At 40.5% G+C, this 19,506-nt stretch overlaps 1 protein-coding gene across 1 annotated transcript in view; it reads left to right on the forward strand.

Moving 5' to 3' along the window:
* Window positions 1-19,506, forward strand: part of LOC121876869 — a 136,090-nt gene that overhangs the window by 94,639 nt on the left and 21,945 nt on the right. The window contains exon 5 of the mRNA XM_042382372.1: window positions 18,064-18,203. Coding sequence (XP_042238306.1) covers window positions 18,064-18,203 — 140 coding nt within the window. The remainder of the gene's footprint in view (window positions 1-18,063; window positions 18,204-19,506) is intronic.

The raw sequence follows: 19,506 nt of genomic DNA on the forward strand, positions 1-19,506 counted from the left end.
GTTTAATATCCTCCTTTAATGATCTAACAAACAATGTTATTTTCTGAGAGAGGGAGTTTTGTTTTGGTCCAGCGGGTGATGATGATGATGATGATGATGATGATGATGATGATGGTGATGATGATGATGATGATGATGATGATGGTGATGATGATGATGATGATGATGATGATGATGATGATGATGACGCTGATAATGATGATGATTGATGATGATGATGATGATGATGATGATGATGATGATGATGATGATGATGGTGATGATGATGATGATGATGATGATGATGATGATGATGATGATGATGATGATGATGATGATGATGATGATGATGACGCTGATAATGATGATGACGATGATGATGATGATGATGGTGATGATGATGATGATGATGATGATGATGATGATGATGATGATGATGATGATGGTGATGATGATGATGTGTGATGATGATGATGATGGTGATGATGATGATGATGATGATGATGATGATGATGACGCTGATAATGATGATGACGATGATGATGTATGCGCTAATGGGCATATGACTAACTTAATCTAATCTATCCTTACCTTAACCCTTCCAGTCTTAATGGGCCCCAGACTAAGCAGGTGCCAGTCTTAATGGGCCCCAGACTTAACAGGTGCCAGTCTTAATGGGCCCCAGACTTAACAGGTGCCAGTCTTAATGGGCCCCAGACTTAACAGGTGCCAGTCTAAATAGTTTATGCCATAGACTCTAGAGTATTTATGACAGGAATATTAAGATAAGGGTCTAATACGGGTGAAGTCTATGAAATTGGGGTCAATTAGGAGATATATTAGATCTGGGTCTATTAGAACGGATATCTATTCGGACTGGGATCTATTCGGACTGGGCGTCTGTTCGGATAAGGGCCCCAACTGACCAACCACCGCTTCCTAGTAAACAATGCACCAGGGACCTCTTGTGGGGGAAGGGGGAGGTATTGGAGTGTCAGGTAAAACCTTTTCAATATACTTGGTCTTTGTGTGACGTGTCTTTCTATCTCTGTTCCACTCAGCTGACCACCCTTGGCACTGTTCCTCACCCACTCTCACGGGAAAGACTCCTCTCACCTCTAGGCTGAGAGAGTGAGAGAGAGGGATGGAGGGGGGGGAGGGAAGATGTGGAGAGGTAGAGAGGGAGGAAGTGGGAGGGGAGTGTAAGGAGGGTGAGAGAGAGAGGAGGGAGAGGGTGAGAGGTAAGGAGAGGGTGAGAGAGAGGAGGGAGAGGGTGAGAGAGAGGAGAGGGTGAGAGAGCAAGGAGAGGGTGAGGGAGAGTGTGAGAGAGAAGAAGAGGGGTGAGAGAGAAGAGGGAGAGGGTGAGGCAGAGACTGAGAGAGAGGAAACACCCCACTTCCTGATTTCTTTACACAGTACCGGGTTTTTTCTCAATAAAATACGGACCAAGGCTCTAGTTCATATCACCCTCCACGCAGTCCCTCCTCCACTCCTTCTCTCCCTCCCAGCCTCCTCCCTCCTCCATACCTCCCACCCACTCTCACTCCCAGCCTCTCTCTCCCTTTCTCTCTCTCCCCTCCTTCATACCTCCCACCCACTCTCACTCCCAGCCTCTCTCTCCCCTTTCTCTCTCTCCTCCCTCTCCTCAGCCTCCCTCATTCCTACAGCCTGTCTCCTCCCCCCCCCTTTCCCTCCCTCCTAGGCTCCCTCTCCCTGTCTCTCTCCTCATTCCTTCCCTTCCTCTCTTGCAGTATATAAAAATAGTAGACATTACAAGCTAATAATAATAATAATAATAATAATAATATAATAATAACAACAACAACAACAACAACAACAACAACAACAACAACAACAACAATAATAATAATAATAATAATAACAATAAGATTGGAGTAATAAGAACACGACACCTCAATCAGTCTTCGTGGTAGGTCATTCACCATACAACAGAAGAGGCCAGGTTCGACTCCTCACCATTGTACGCCTTAACCTCCCATTGTACCTTTAACCTCCCCATTGTACCTTTAACCTCCCATTGTACACTCGGTAATAAAACCGTACACCATCCTTCTACCCCCAAAAATACTCCTGTCACTCTGTAAATTCCTCAAAACAACACCCCTCTCCCTCCCCCCCACCTCCAATAACCTACACACACGTACACATTTTCGCCTCAATCCGTCACTAGAAAATCAAATTCATTTCTTTCCTGACTACACAACCTTGATATAAAGTCGACCCGTCTCGTTATTTCAGGTTTGCGCTGTAGATGAAGGTGGGGGATGGGTGGGTGAGGGGAGATGTGTGAGTTGAGCCTGGCCCTCATTTACATGTTGCAAAGTTTTTATACAGGAGGTTGCAAATGTATCCAGGTGTGAACACGAGTTAAACCGGGTGTAGATTGAGTTTCCAGAGGGGGGTAAACACAGCTGGGAGAGCAGGTGTGGAAGAGTAGCAGGTGTGGTGAGTAGCAGGTGTGGTGAGGTAGCAGTTGTGGTGGAGTATAGCAGGTGTGGTGAGTAGGGTGTGGTGAGTAGCAGGTGTGGTGAGAGTCACGGGTGTGGTGAGGAGGCAGGTGTGGTGAGAGTAGCAGGTGTGGTGAGAGTAGTAGGTGTGGTGAGAGTAGCAGGTGTGGTGAGAGAGGAAAAATAATTAACAAGCAAATAAAAACTCGGTAATATTGGTAACTGAAATACATACACGCACACACACACACACACACACACACACACACACACACACACACACACACACTGACACTAACAACACATAACGAAATTTAAGTTAGGATAAATGTACACCTTCCTAACTACGATAAATTCAGTGTAAAAAACAATAAATTTCATATGATAACAAGTAATTTTTTTACATTCATACAAACAAATTTATGTAAAGTTAATATATTTTACATACAAAAAAACATATTTAGACAATAGTTTCATTTACTGTAAAAAAAAACACGTGAAACTGGTATTAAAAAAACTACTCGACCTATATTAAACACGTGTCATTTATGGTAAGAGAAACGTATGGAATTAATTTCATCTACTGTGAAAGAACATATGAAACTCCTTTAATATACCGTAATATAAAACTTAAAACTCCTTTAATATACCGTAATATAAAACTTATGCTACTTTAATATACCGTAAAATAAGAACATACCTTTCAGTAGGCCCGTCACCGTAGCTGTCTGGGGAGAGAGAAGAAAGGACGGATTTTAAAGACGTTTTACTTACAAATTTTGACGGGAGGTATCCTTATATGATAAAACCAACCCTTCAAACTCACCTACTTCTTCTAACAACCTAACCCAACCCAACCGCACAACCTAACAACACAACTGCACAACCCAACCCAACCCAACCTAACCCAACCCAACCTAACCTAACCTAATAACCCACAACCTAGCCTAACCTGGCCTAACCTCAACCTAACCTGCAACCTAACCTAACAACCTACTTACCTAACTAACACAAGACTAAACCAAAAAGCTGTTGGGAAGACTTTTTATTACCTGTTTACTTTAATACTCAAAATTATTCGAAGTCTAAATTTCCTAATAATTTAGAATTTAAGTCGGAATTTAAACCAAAATTTCCTTATCCATTGATCCCCCCAAAAAATGAAAGAAATTATTTAGTGAAGAATAAAACAAAAATCTGGTTTAATTGAAAATCCTCAAATCTGATAAAGAAAAATAAAGAGAAACATTTCAAAGGTATATACTACTTCTCCTTAACGAGTAAATCGGGGGTTCAGAGTAACGTTAAATCGAAATGTAATCAAGTGAAGAACACACACACACACACACACACACACACACACACACATACACACACACACACACACACACACACACACACACACACACACACACACACACACATACACACACACACACACACACACACACACACACACACACACACACACACACACACATACACACACACACACACACACACACACACCACACACACACACACACACCACACACACACACACTCACCCACCCACCACCACCCCCCACCCCCCCTCCACACACACACACACACACACACCACACCCACACACACACACACACACACACACACACACACACACACACACACACACACACACACACATACACACACACACACACACACACACACACACACACACACACACACACACACACACACACACACGTGTGCCATCAAACCTGGTAAATAAGCACCAATAGATTGAAGGAGAGGAAGGACGAGTGTGTGTGAGTGGTTCTATAACAGCATTGTGTGAAAGTTAAAGCAGATAACAAGGAATGCACAAGAGGGCGTCTATTCTCTTCATAACAACAGATATAAACCATAAATGATACTACCTAATTAAAAGCATGAGAGAATACTGTTGTTGTTTTATTAAAGGTAATTTATGGACACCCTGTAGTATATTTACTGTGAAAAGAAAGGGTACAGTAGAACATCAGTCACAGCAGCGAGACAGTAAATAAATAAACACCAAGTGAAGGGAGAGCTTGTGTGTTTTCCGGCATCTGAACTAAACGCACAAAACAACACCCCCTCCAAAAAAAAACCACACGTCGAGAATTGTAATAAAAGAAGAAAAAATATACGAACTGAAAAATTGGTTGATGTTCAATAAGAATAATTAATTAGACATGTAGATAACAAGCTAGGAAGAAAGTGACCTTTTAAGTTTATTGAATGTGTTACCTACTGACAGAACATGGTAGGTAAGGTGATAAATACGCGAGAGGGGGAGAGAGAGAGTTACGACTTAAATGTGATCATTTTCTCACGTTTGAGTTGAGACAAATCTTGCTTCGTGGTTGAACTCCGAGACAAGTGAACAACATATATTATCCTTAGTCTCTCCCGCATTCTCTGTCATTCACTATTATCTTTCTGTCTATATTTCTGTCCCTAACTGTCTGTCCATTATTCTGTCCTCTCTCTCTCTCTCTCTCTCTCTCTCTCTCTCTCTCTCTCCCTTACATAACTCCTCTCTAATTAACTGTTGGTACCTATCACTAATTAGTACCACAAATGACCTATTATCTGCCGTCCCCCGCTAATGACTCTCCCACTCTCAATATCACGAGAAATATACTAATAAACAAGTGGTTCCTCCCTAATTAGATGAGAACTGATATAACTTTCTCAGCGATATGATGATAATTATGTACGGCTGTGTGGAGATATTTATTAGTTAATCTTTTTATTTGGTTTATATAGGGAGAGAGAGAGAGAGAGAGAGAGAGAGAGAGAGAGAGAGAGAGAGAGAGAGAGAGAGAGAGAGAGAGAGCCCTACATACCATTATAAAACAATTCTCACCAGAAGCGTCGACTTTTTGAGACTCGGTGACAATTTTCACCCTCGTAGGAAAGTTCTAAACGGTTTAAAACAGTTCGGGGGTGGGACCTGAAGCAGCTCAGTGGCCAAATCGAGATAATTCCGGGAAGTTTCAGGCCCCAGGGAGCTTCAGGGGTAATTTGATGCAGTTTGAGGAAGCTTCTATGCAGTTTCGTGAAATCAGCAGAAGACTTGGGCGAACTGTAATAGCCCAAAGGCCAGCTTATCCTATATGACAAGTCGTGAAGCACATTAAGTTATATTTGCGACAGTAAACACAAGCTTCCGTCGTTCAAGCTTCGTTAATTCGTTACAAATTGAGGCCAGTTGGAGAAGTTGGAGGTAGAGTTAAGACCACAATGCAGTAGTACCTTAAGGCGAGTTTAACTTACAAAACAACTCATGAATCACAATAAGTGAAATGGGGGATATTGAACGGCAGTTTACGTCGTTCGAGATGAGATAATTTGTTGAAGTTTGAGACAGTTCTGAAACAGTATCGAGGTATTAGTCGAACATTTAGGCTAATTGTAATCGCTAAGGGCCATTAAACTAGCAAAACAAGTCGTGAATCACCATAAATCAATTACAGATCCTGGACAGTTGGTTTATATATTTCGAAACAAGATTTGACACAGTTTCGAGATATGAGTCGAACACTTAGTCTCACTGTAATTATGTACGGCAATGTATCACAATAAGTCAATCATAGATGATAAGGAACAGGTAAAACAGTTATATGACAAGAGTGAAGAGATGTTTGAAACAGTTTGGATACAAAAACTAAACTATATGAAACTATTTAATGGCTCGTTTATGTATAAGAAATGAACCAGAACAAAGAGAGTAAAGTTACCCAGCAACATTTTAAGAAGTTTCAACCTAAATTCTTAATTCTTTGGAAAACTTTTTTTATGAGTTTGAATCATTTGAATGAATCTGAGATCGTCTTGAGATAGTGTAGACTTTACTCAGGCAATATAAATTATTATTTGTTTTAACTTCAAGAAAGAAAAGGGAGATATGAAATGATGTGATGAGATAATGTATAGTTTATCTCTCTCTCTCTCTCTCTCTCTCTCTCTCTCTCTCTCTCTCTCTCTCTCTCTCTAATTCATTTCCATCTACTCCTTCTCTTTCTTTATCTCTCATCCTCTCTTATTATATTTTATCTACTCTCTATGTCCTTCTCTAAGTCCTTTATTATTTCCTCTCTGTCTCTTTCTCTCTCATCCCCTTCTCTCATTCTCTTCTACCTATTCACTCTTCCTCTCTCTTTCCAATTCAAAAACTAATTTACATATTAAAAGTGTTTTAGGCGAAATATAACAAGTATAAAAATCTGAGGCAGTCACAGACGTTCAGGGAATTTACATACTCACAACAATATTAAAAGCGGAAAGTTATTTTTTTTTTACGAGAAAGAATTTTTATTTATTACGAAGTTGTGTGAAACAGATTGAAATATATTAAGATAGTTTGAGTGTGTTGAAATAATGAAGAAATAGTTTGCATATATGTTTGGGATTTGTATGCATATTCTCTCTCTCTGTCGTGTTGGAAGTAAAATGAAATAGCAATGGTAGTGAGTGCCATTATCTGACTATGGATGTATGGTAGTTAGAAACGTATGGATACCATTATAGAGATAAATATTGTATATAATAAATCAATGGAAATAATCACAGGTAGAAGTATGGAATATGGAAATAATATTCACTACTACCATTAATAAAACTTAAATGAAGATAATTAACCATGGTATTATGGAGGTGGGGGGAAGGAATATCCATAATAACACAATGGTGGTGTGTAAGGTATGGTGTGTTACCTGGACCAATAGAACCCCCATTTGTAGCGTATCTAGAGTCAATTCCCAATTACGGAAATGGGGAAGTGGGTTAATAACAGCAATCCAATCACCTCGACCAATAGGGATTAGGAGACGCAGGCAGAGGACACGAATCTAGTTCTACGAATCACTAATGAAAGAAAGAGAGAGAGAGAGAGAGGGGGGGGGGGGGGGGGGGGGGGGAGAGAGAGAGAGAAACAACTGTGCATAGAGATGGAAGAAAGTTGGATAATTACGTGTGAATAGAAAAAAAAATGGAATAAATATACACATAGATAAAGAAACTAAACTCTTAAATTGAATGGCATCAGATGTGTGTGTGTGTGTGTAAAGTACATGTGAGCGCGTGTGTAAATATTCACCCGTGTGCACCAAAAAATACCTCACCAAACACGCGCAGTCATCAAACGCAAAAGGTAAATTAGCAACACAGACCGACAATTGGTGAGTAGTATAATCTGATAAACCATAAAGTGTCCCCTTGGTAAGTGACACGAACGCCTATCTCCACTCCTGCCCTCTCTCCCTCACTCCTGCCCTCTCTCCCTCACTCCTGCCCTCCCTCTCCCTGTCTCTTCCTCTCTCCCTCCCTTTGTTGACACCTTCTACCTTCCTAATCGTATCCTTCCTACTACTTTCGTGTAATTTCTATCTTCCTCCCTTCCACACTTCCTCCTCCCTCTTCCCTCCCTCATTCCTTATGATTCTCCTACCCTCCCTCACTCGTCTCCCTCCTACGCTCCCTTCTCCCTGCCTTTTCTCCTTCCTTCCCTCCTTCCCTCCCTTCTTCCTCCCTTTCCCTCATATTCTCTCCTTCTCTCCCTTCCTTACCCCCCTCTCCATCAATCACATCTACGTGTTCTACACCATTCGTTTTATTGTACAGTTGTCTAACAGTAAATTCATCCAATCAATTTTCTTTTATTTCCACTTCGTAAATATTTAGTTTTATTTGACTTTTTTTTCACTTTTACAATATTTTCTGAGATTTATTTATTTATTTATTTTATTGTTTGTTTTTATATTTATTGTTATCATATACATGTAGTGAAGGACAGACAGACAGACAGACAGACAGACAGACAGACAGATAGACAGATAGACAGACAGACAGACATAAAAACAAAAAGCGAGAAAGAAACAGACAGACAGACACAGGGAGAGACAATCACATATCCACAGGTAATTAATGATCATTCTTTTAACAGGTGTGAGTCACAGGTCAAACGAGGTAACAAATCAACCAGCCACACACATGTGGATCCTGCAGTGACCTCTGACCTTGACCTATAAGTGATTCCTACCTGACCTCTGACCCTGACCTATAACTGATCCCTCCCTGTAAAACAATAGATACGGACTCCATGGTGCCTCAGTTTTAAGGTGATAGCTCAAAGCGCTCAACAGGTAGAGAGGAGTAATTAATACCTGTGGGTTGACTTGACAGGTAAAAATCACACACGAATTTCTTAAACAATTACTAAAACAAAATGATAAACAAGGATAGATAAGTGAATACATCTATATAATTATTTGTTTATTAAGGAAAATATATAATTATTTGTTAGGCTTAAGGGAATGGCCAACTCACTCTGGCTTTTGCATAGTTCATAGTTATGACTTTGACCGCTGGTGTTATTATGGTGAATATTATGAATACTTTATACCAACACCGTAGTGCTTCCTGTTCCCTAAGTTTTCATACATACATACATACATACATACATACATACATACATACATACATACATATATACTGTACATACATACATACATAATTACATACATAAATACATACATACACTGAAAAGCTGCCCAAGTTATCTCATTGGTAAAGAGAGAAGAGAGAGAGAGAGAGAGAGAGAGAGAGAGAGAGAGAGAGAGAGAGAGCTAATAGCTATGCGACCAGAAAAGCAGAGAATGTTATATGAAGACAAGAGGAGGTAAAATAAATTAAAAGAATAAAAAAAAAATAAATATAATCAAATAAAAACAAAATGAAAGAAACTCATCTGAATAGAATTAAAAATATTGAGAAAGTGAAAATAAATGAAAAATAACGAAAATAATGAAAATTAAATATATTATACATGATGAAAAATTATACACCAAAAAATAATAAATTCACAAAAAAAATAAAAAAAAGAGTGGTGTAGTGTAGAGGAGAAAAAGGAGGAGTTATTAATTTTAGTTTGTGTGGGACTGTAGAGTGTCTGAGGAGGAAAACCACGGTTAAGTGAGGAGAGGTGAGACAGGGCTGTAATTAAGTTGAGGTGTTATACAAAGGGTTCAAAGCCTGCAAGATACTGTAGAGGAGAAAGTTCAGGGGGTGTGTGTGTGTGTGTGTGTGTGTGTTGTGTGTGTGTGTGTGTGTTTTGTGTGTGTGTGTGTGTGTGTGTGTGTGTGTGTGTGTGTGTGTGTGTGTGTTTCTGTGTGTGTGTGTGTGTGTGTGTGTGTGTGTGTGTGTGTGTGTGTGTGTGTGTGTGTGTGTGTGTGTGTGTGTGTGTTTTGTGTGTGTGTGTGTGTGTGTGTGTTTTGTGTGTGTGGTGTGTGTATGTTAATATATATTCCCCGTAATATATTCAAGAGTTTAAAATTAGCATAACAATAATTTTTACTCACACACACACACACACACACACACACACACACACACACACACACACACACGTACGTTTTAAACACAGTTTTGAACCAACTAACTTTGAACCCCTGATTCTAATCTCGAAAATAGCCAGGGGCCGGACCTGGGGTGGGATCAGTGCAGATATGTCAGAGGAGAGAGAGAGAGAGAGAGAGAGAGAGAGAGAGAGAGAGAGAGAGAGAGATTATGATCCTCAACAGAGAGGTGTTTTAGGAGCCTGCCAATTGACGTGACAGTCGATAGAACATTTTAAGTGACGAATTCAATTAGAAAATATATATGAGGGGAAATACTTTACATGGGACGGTGTATTGAGAACGTGTATGGCCAGAGCGAAATGGTGTTAGTGTAGTTAATTAAGAAGATGTACAGGTCAGGGGGTCATCGAGTTAACTGTGTAGCATGGGTGTGTAGTGGGTGTGTAGCATGGGTATGAAACATGGGTATAAAACATGGGTATGAAACATGGGCATAAAACATGATCGATGGATATAAAAAACCGAAGAGGTAATTGGACGAGATTGAAATGTGTTGAAAAAATAATTAAAATGCCAAAATTAATAACACAAAAGTGAATAATAGGAAAAATACGAAAACACCTAAAGAAAAGGGGGAATAAACATGATATATGACGAAAAACACGAAATATAAAGATAACAGGCGAACATCCAGGATAACAATGGTGAGCGTGAACGAGTGGACAGCAAAGCGTCGGGTAATTTCATGAGTGTAGCCACAGGTTGATAGATGGCTGATGCTGGCAGGTGGTGAGGCGACGGTTGTAAACAAAACAAAGGCATTACGGGACTTTGTTAGGGAAGGTGAACACTATAACTGGGATGAATAACACCACATTACATCAGTTAAGGAATGAATAACACCACATTACGTCAGTTAAGGAATGAATAACACCACATTACATCAGTTAAGGAATGAATAACACCACATTACACCAGTTAAGGAATGAATAACACCACATTACATCAGTTAAGGAATGAATAACACCACATTACTCCAGTTAAGGAATGAATAACCCCATTACACCAGTTAAGGAATGAATAACACCACATTACTCCAGTTAAGGAATGAATAACACCCATTATCTCCAGTTAAGGAATGAATAACACCCATTACTCCAGTTAAGGGATGAATAACACCACATTACATCAGTTAAGGAATGAATAACACCACATTACTCCAGTTAAGGAATGAATAACACCACATTACACCAGTTAAGGAATGAATAACACCACATTACACCAGTTAAGGAATGAATAACACCACATTACACCAGTTAAGGAATGAATAACAACCCATTACATCAGTTAAGTAATGAATAACAAATAACACACCCATTACACGAGTTAAGTGATGAATAACAGTTAATAAAAGTGTATGTTCATGTTCTTCCATCCACTCCACACCATAACAGAACAAACTAGATAAGAACGAAGGGAAAAGGGGACTGCAATATCTGTGTTTATTACTAAAATTAATTTGTTGGAGGGGTAACTGTGCTAATAATACCCGTTTAATTAAATAAAACTATACTGATGATTAAAACAAGTGATTATTTTATTTTATATTTACAGTAACTTCACGAGAGAGGGGGTAGAGAGTAAGGGGGGAGAAAGAGGGGGAGAAGAGGGGAAAAGAGGGGTAGAGAGAGGGAGGGGGAAGGAGAGGAGATAGAGAATACGATACTACCTTCTGAAGTGCCATTGCCTCAGAAAGTACTCTATAGAAGCACAACAACCACAGAAAGTACATAGAAGCACAACAATCACAGAAAGTACTTATAGAAGTACAACAACTACAGAAAGTACTCTATAGAAGCACAACAACCACAGAAAGTACTCTATAGAAGTACAACAACCACAGAAAGTACTCATAAGTACAACAACACAGAAAGTACTCTATAGAAGCACAACAACCACAGAAAGTACTCTATAGAAGCACAACAACCACAGAAAGTACTTATAGAGCACAACAACCACACTAAGTTCTCTATGAAGCACAACAACCACAGAAAGTACTCTATAGAAGCACAACAACCACAGAAAGTACTCTATAGAGCACAACAAGCCACAGAAAGGTATATAGAGCACAGCAACCACAGAGAGTATTCTTATAGAGCACAACAACCACACTAAGTACTCTATAGAAGCACAACAACCACAGAAAGTACTCTATAGAAACTGTAACCACAGAAAGTACTCTATAGAAGCACAACAACCACAGAAGAGTACTCTGCGAAGCACAACAACCAGAGAAAGTACTTATAGAAGCACAACAACCACAGAAAGTATTTTATAAACAACAACCACACTAAGTATTCTATAGAAGCACAACAACCACAGAAAGTACTCTATAGAAGTACAACAACCACAGAAAGTACTCTATAGAAGTGCAACAACCACAGACAGTACTCTATAGAAGCACAACAACCACACTAAGTACTCTATAGAGCACAACAACCACAGAAAGTTCTCTATAAAGTCAACAATACAGAAAGTACTTCTATAGAGCACAACAACCACAGAAAGTACTCTATAGAAGCACAACAACTACACATAAGTACTTATAGAAGCACAACACCACAGAAGTACTCTATAGAGCACAACAACTACAGAAAGTACTCTATAGAAGCACAACAACCACAGAAAGTACTCTATAGAAGCACAACAATCACAGAAAGTACTCTATAGGCACAACAAACACACTAAGTACTCTATATAAAGTACAACAACAGAAAGTACTCTATAGAAGCACAACAACCACAGAAAGTATCTATAGAAGCACAACAACCACAGAAGTACTCTATAGAAGCACAACAACCACAGAAAGTACTTTTGGCTACAACAACCACAGAAAGTACTCTATAGAAGCACAACAACCACAGAAAGTACTCTATAGAGTACAACAACCACAGAAAGTACTCTATAGAAGTACAACAACCACAGAAAGTACTCTATAGAAGCACAACAACCACAGAAAGTCTCTATAGAAGCACAACAACACAGAAAGTACTCTATAGAAGTACAACAACCACAGAAAGTACTCTATAGAAGCACAACAACCACAGAAAGTACTCTATAGAAGCACAACAACCACAGAAAGTACTCTACACAACAACCACAAACAATACTCACTAAAGGCCATAATACCCTACAAAGTATACCCTATTATAACCCTTACGGACCCCTGGAAACACATCAAGAGGGCGATGAACCTTTCGAGCAGTGAAGAGGGAAATAATACATTAATTTGAGGGGAGACCAGGTAACTGTAGCACAGGTGAGGGGAAAAGTCTAATTGCTGCCGACCAATTTTGGCTTAGTAAGTGTCTGGAAATTATGGAGAGAGAGAGAGAGAGAGAGAGAGAGAGAGATGACAGACAGACAGACAGAGGGAGGGAGATATATACACTACTGCGGTGTATGTATGAAAGTCATTTATTTGCGGCAAAGTGGACTAGGGGAGGGAGAGGGGAGAGTGAATAGGTAGGGGAGAGGGAAGAAAGAGGGGAGGGAGGGAGAGAGAGAGAGAGAGAGAGAGAGAGAGAGAGAGAGAGAGAGGAGGTAGTACGTAGGAGAGAGAGAGGGATAGGGAGGAGAGAGGGGGTGGGGAGGGGCAGAACTATGGTATATGTATGAGCATTATTTATCAGGAGGAAATGGTAAGAGGGGAGGGGGGAGGGAGAGGTGAGAGGGGTGAGGGGAGAGGGGAGAGAGGGAGGGAGAGGTGAGAGGGGAGAGTAGAGAGGTGAGAGAGTACGTTGTATGAACACTGTAATCTGTAATGTGGTCTCTCTCTCCACTCCCTCTCCTCTCCCTCCCTCTCTCCTCTCCACTCCCTCTCTCTTCCTCAGATGAGATAATTGCTCATTTTATGATAACACAAATGCTAAATTTACTCTCATCAAATATGATAATTTTTCCTCTGTATGAAAGTAGAGAGAGAGAATATATTATAAAGATTGGAAGAAGGAAAGAAGGAGGAAAGAAGGAAGAAGGAGGAAGGAGGAGGAAGGAGGAAGAAGGAGGAAGGAGGAGGAAGGAGGAAGGAGGAAGAAGGAAGAAGGAGGAAGGAGGAGGAAGGAGGAAGAAGGAGGAAGAAGGAGGAAGAAGGAGGAATAAGGAGGAAGAAAGAGGAAAAAAGAAAGAAAGAAGGAGGAGAAGAAGAAAAGAAGAAAGAAAGAAGAAGAAAAGAAAGAAGAAAGAAGAAAAGAAAGAAGAAGAAGAAAGAAACTTTAGTTCTTACACGACAAGTTAACTCGGAATGAGAGACTGTGTGTGTGTGTGTGTGTGTGTGTGTGTGTGTTTGTGTGCGTGTGTGTGTGTAGATTTTATGGCGGGGTCAATTGGTATTTAAAAAAATAAAGTATAGTACCAACTCTGTACACCTGAATTTAATCATGTACGTACAAAATATTCAGGTGTGTTAACTCCATACACACACACACACACACACACACACACACACAATTTACCAGATTCCACAAAAAAAATCTACCCAACAATTTTTAAAACCCTTCGTGTAACTCTTCAAACAAGGCAATTATCACAACCATCGTTACCAAATTAAAACAAAAACACACAAAAGATGAAACTAAAACCAATGAAAAAATTTACATATAACTACATAGACATAAATAAAAGTTACTGTTTTGTGGCATTAAAATCTCAAGGGGTTTTGTTTACCTAGTGGGACCACACCTAGGGAAGGGGGAGAAGAGAGGGTGGTGGAGAGAGGGGGTGAGTGGGAGACAGAGGGGTGGAGTGGGGGGTGTGGGAGGGAGGAGAGGGGAGGAGGGGGTGAGCGGGGAGGAGAGGGGGTGAGTGGGGAGACGGAGAGGGGGTGAGTGGGGGGAGTGAGTGGAGGAGGGAGGGAGGGAGAGGGGGGTGAGCGGGGGAGGAGAGGGGGGTGAGTGGGGACGGTGGGGGTGAGTGGGGGGTGAGTGGAGGAGGAGAGGGGGGAAGGGGGGGTGAGGGGGGAGGGGGGGTGGGGGAGGGAGGGAGAGGGGGGGTGAGTGGGGGACGGAGAGAGAAGGTGTGGTGGGAGGGCAGAATGTGGGGTGGGTGGAGGAGAAGGGAAGGAAAAGGGGGGTGGGTGGGGGAGAGGGGTGGGTGGAGTGGGGGAGAAGGGGAGGGTGGGGGAGAATTAACTGTTATTGGTGATATAGTGAAGAAGAATTAGTGTTTAATGGATACAAGTAGACGTGATATTATTTTCAGGAGAATTACATATTATTTACTTTCATCCATCAACCTCTCACCTATTATCCTATCTTTCATTCTCTTCTGTATTCATCTCTCTCTCTCTCTCCCATCATCATCATTAACTCTCTATTACCAGTTATCATCCGTCTCCATCCTCCCACTTCCCTCCTATTCCCTCTTCATCAGCCTCTCTCAATTATTTTCTGTCATGTTCTTGTGAATACAGTGACTCAGGGATGGCGGCTGTCTGTCTGTACTTCTGCCTATCCATGTGTGTGTATATGTGCGTGTGTGTGTGTGTGTGTGTACATGTTCCATCTTTTATTAGGCTTGTTTATATGTATGTATGTATGTATGTATGTATGTATATCCAGCTACACGAATCTATGTCTTCAATGTCTGTCTGTCTGTCTGTCTAGCCACCTGCGTCTGTGTTAATATGCTCCACTGTAAGGAATGTTCTTATGCTCAGGTACAGTTCAGATAAAGTGGATATGTTCTCGCATAGTGGATGTTCATATGCTCCAGAGTAAATAGGCACATGCCTGGGGAACGTTCGTATGCTCCAGTGTATGGCACATGCTCCGGTCCAGGGAATGTTCGGATGCTCCGGTGTAAATGCACTGCTCCGACGCAGAAATGCTCATGCTCCGGTGTAAACAGACACATGCTCGACGTAGGGAACGTTCATATGCTCCAGTGTAAATAGGCACATGCTCCGGCCGCAGGAAATGTTCATATGCTCCAGAGTAAATAGGCACATGCTCCGACGCAGGGAACGTTCGTATGCTCCAGTGTAAATAGGCACATGCTCCGACATAGGGAACGTTCGTATGCTCCAGTGTAAATAGCACATGCTCCGACGCAGGGAACGTTCGTATGCTCCAGTGTAAATAGGCACATGCTCCGACATAGGGAACGTTCGTATGCTCCAGTGTAAATAAGCACATGCTCCGACGCAGGGAACGTTCGTATGCTCCGACGCTGTGTCCAGTTTACTGTAAACCCAAATGGCCGACCTTCTGTTCATAGATTTAATCCAACAATATGGCGGCCGTAACATTGTTTCATTATTATTGATGGTTTAGTGACACAACACAGCGCGGGATGATCTTTTCTCGGTACATTAACGACCGTCGACTCTCGTAAAACAAAACTCTTCATTAACCTCCTAATATAAACTGCATCTCACACAGGCGCACAAAATATCCAATATATAAAAAATATCTTATGAAGTGACAGAAATATTTGAAGAAGTAAAGGAAATAAATCCGTGTTTACCTTCCTGTGACCGGTCGGGGTGAAACAGTAGTCAGGGCGGCCCCGGAGGTGTGACCAGCGGCGTGGCTGTGTCTGTTTCCTTCACTACACTTATATTTTATACACATACATTGTAGCAGTAAATACAATAGTATACAGTATATTGCACTAAACTTGCACGTGATAAATCGTATACTAATTTATACACTTCACACTAAGTATTTATTACACAGTTTTCTTATTTTCACACTTGTTATTACGATCACCGAGGAGACAATATATTTTAACTGAACTCAATGACCGCTTTCATCCCGACAAGTCTCGAGTCCTCTATGCAGGATGGGCGTCTACCTCCCACGGTGTTCAGAGAGTAACTGAAGTTTTAGGCATTTAACGGTTTACTATGAGGACTTTAAATAGACCAAGAGGACATCTGGCGGCCAGTAATGAAACTCTAACTCAGAAGAGAATATAACAAAGACGAGAAACAATGACTTAAGTTAATGGAGAATATAACAAAGACGAGAAACAATGACTTAAGTTAATGGAGAATATAACAAAGACGAGAAACAATGACTTAAGTTAATGGAGAATATAACAAAGACGAGAAACAATGACTTAAGTTAATGGAGAATATAACAAAGACGAGAAACAATGACTTAAGTTAATGGAGAATATAACAAAGACGAGAAACAATGACTTAAGTTAATGGAGAATATAACAAAGACGAGAAACAATGACTTAAGTTAATGGAGAATATAACAAAGACGAGAAACAATGACTTAAGTGAATGTAGCCCAAGTTAATGATAACGTGTAAAGGTAAATATCGTATTGAGATAATTAACTATGAACACATATGCATGACTGGGGCATATATACTTATTATTCATATCACATACAAAGTAAGCGGTACACACACAAGTTACACATTCCTTTACATACGAACTTACACACTTCCCTGACGCTACAATATTTGCATACATATATTCTTTATACCGGAGCATGTACACAATATTTACTTTAGAATATATATATATACACTAAATGTATTCCTTACGCTCTGGAGCATAAACAAAATCCTTACATCAAAGTATATGTTCATTCGTTGTGCCATAACACTTACGCTGGAACATATAAATAATTAAAACAAGAAAAAATTCATTATTGAAAACTCAGAGGAGAGAAATTACCCACAATCTCCTGCCTAGTGGAGCAACAGGCAATGGGGTGAGTAATAACGCACATTTAACACACTCTAACGTATATTTAACACACACTAACGTATATTTAACACTCTAACGAATAATTAACACACTCTAAAGGATATTTAACACACACTAACGTATATGTAACACACTCTAACGAATAATTAACACACTCTAACGTATATTTAACACACTCTAACGTATATTTAACACACTCTAACGGATATTTAACACACACTAACGTATATTTAACACACTCTAACGTATATTTAACACACTCTAACGTATATTTAACACACACTAACGCACATTTAACACACTCTAACGGATATTTAACACACACTAACGTATATTTAACACACACTAACGTATATTTAACACACTCTAACGTATATTTAACACACTCTAACGTATATTTAACACACTCTAACGTATATTTAACACACTCTAACGTATATTTAACACACACTAACGTATATTTAACACACTCTAACGTATATTTAACACACTCTAACGTATATATTCTCTCCCCTAACAGATCAAGGATGGAGGAAGCGCCTACATAGATGACAGGAAGGAATTAACAGTGCAGATAGAGTGGGTTGAGTCTCTCTTGCTCTTCCAGGCGACCTACCACAAGTACGATGACGTCACCAGGATGCACAACTATCAGATGAGGTGAGATTTACGCAAATTTACGCAATTAGACGCAATTAGACGCAATTAGACGCAACTAAACGCATTTATATCGTTCGCTTGTTTATATATTACGCATATTTCTACCCTATTCACTATATCAAACAAATAAAGAAGCAATGACAAGGACACACACACACACACACACACACACACACACACTGGGCAAATAAACACATACATCAACAAACGCATAAACACGCAAATAAGAGATACATAATCCAACAAACAGACAAACACAAAAATAAATCATTGGGCAAACAAAAACAGGCAAACAAGGACAAAAATCAATAAGCAAACATAAAATCAAACAAATGCATAAACAGATATTAAAACAAGCAACTAAAAACAAACAAACAACTAAAAAACAAATAAACAAACACAAACAAACACAAGCAAATACAAACAAACAAACAAACAAACACAAACAAACACAAAAAACAAATAAACAAACACAAACAAACACAAACAAACAAATAAACAAACACAAACAAACACAAGCAAATACAAACAAACAAATAAACAAACACAAACAAACAAATAAACAAACATAAACATTCAATTTAAAACAAACAGATAATCCAATCACAAACAAACAGACACTTAACTCACCCCCTAAAATTTTAAGAAAGACTCATCATCAACAACGTGACCAACAAGTTAATGGCCGCAACGACTAATTACTAAATTACCCCTTAATGACCTACACGGTGGTTTATGATTGTCAATTACGGCAGTAGAAGTGTGTTATTTCCGCGGTGGGTCGTTATTGTTGGTGTAATTATACGATTTATATGGTGTGTGTTTGTGTGTGTGTAATAGAGGAGTGAAGTGTGGGGGAATTAATGGGGGGTGGTGTAGAGTGTGGTGTGGGGTGTGGTGTGGGGTGTGGTGTGGGGGGTGTGTGGTGTGGGGTGTGGTGTGGGGTGGTGGGGGTGTGTGGTGTGGGGGGGTGTGGTGTGAGAGAATGATAATGGTGTGGGGAAGTGGTGGGGGTGTGGTGTGGGGGTGTGGTGTGAGAGGTGGTGTGGGGGTGTGTGGTGTGGGGGGTGTGTGGTGTGGGGAATGGTGTGGGGGTGTGGGGGGGGTGTGGTGTGGGGTTTGGTGTGGGGGTGTGGGGGGGGTGTGGTGTGGGGGTTGTGGGGGGTGTGTGTGGGGTGGTGGGGGTGTGGTGTGGGGGGTGATGGGGGTGTGGTGTGGGGGGGGTGGTGGGGGGTGTGGTGTGGGGGTGGGGTGTGTGTGGGGGTGGTGGGGGTGTGGTGTGGGGGGGTGTGGGGTGGTGGGG

This window comes from Homarus americanus, unplaced genomic scaffold (genome assembly GCF_018991925.1).
Source record: "Homarus americanus isolate GMGI-L3 unplaced genomic scaffold, GMGI_Hamer_2.0 scaffold50281, whole genome shotgun sequence".
NCBI classification, from domain to species: Eukaryota; Metazoa; Arthropoda; class Malacostraca; order Decapoda; family Nephropidae; genus Homarus; species Homarus americanus.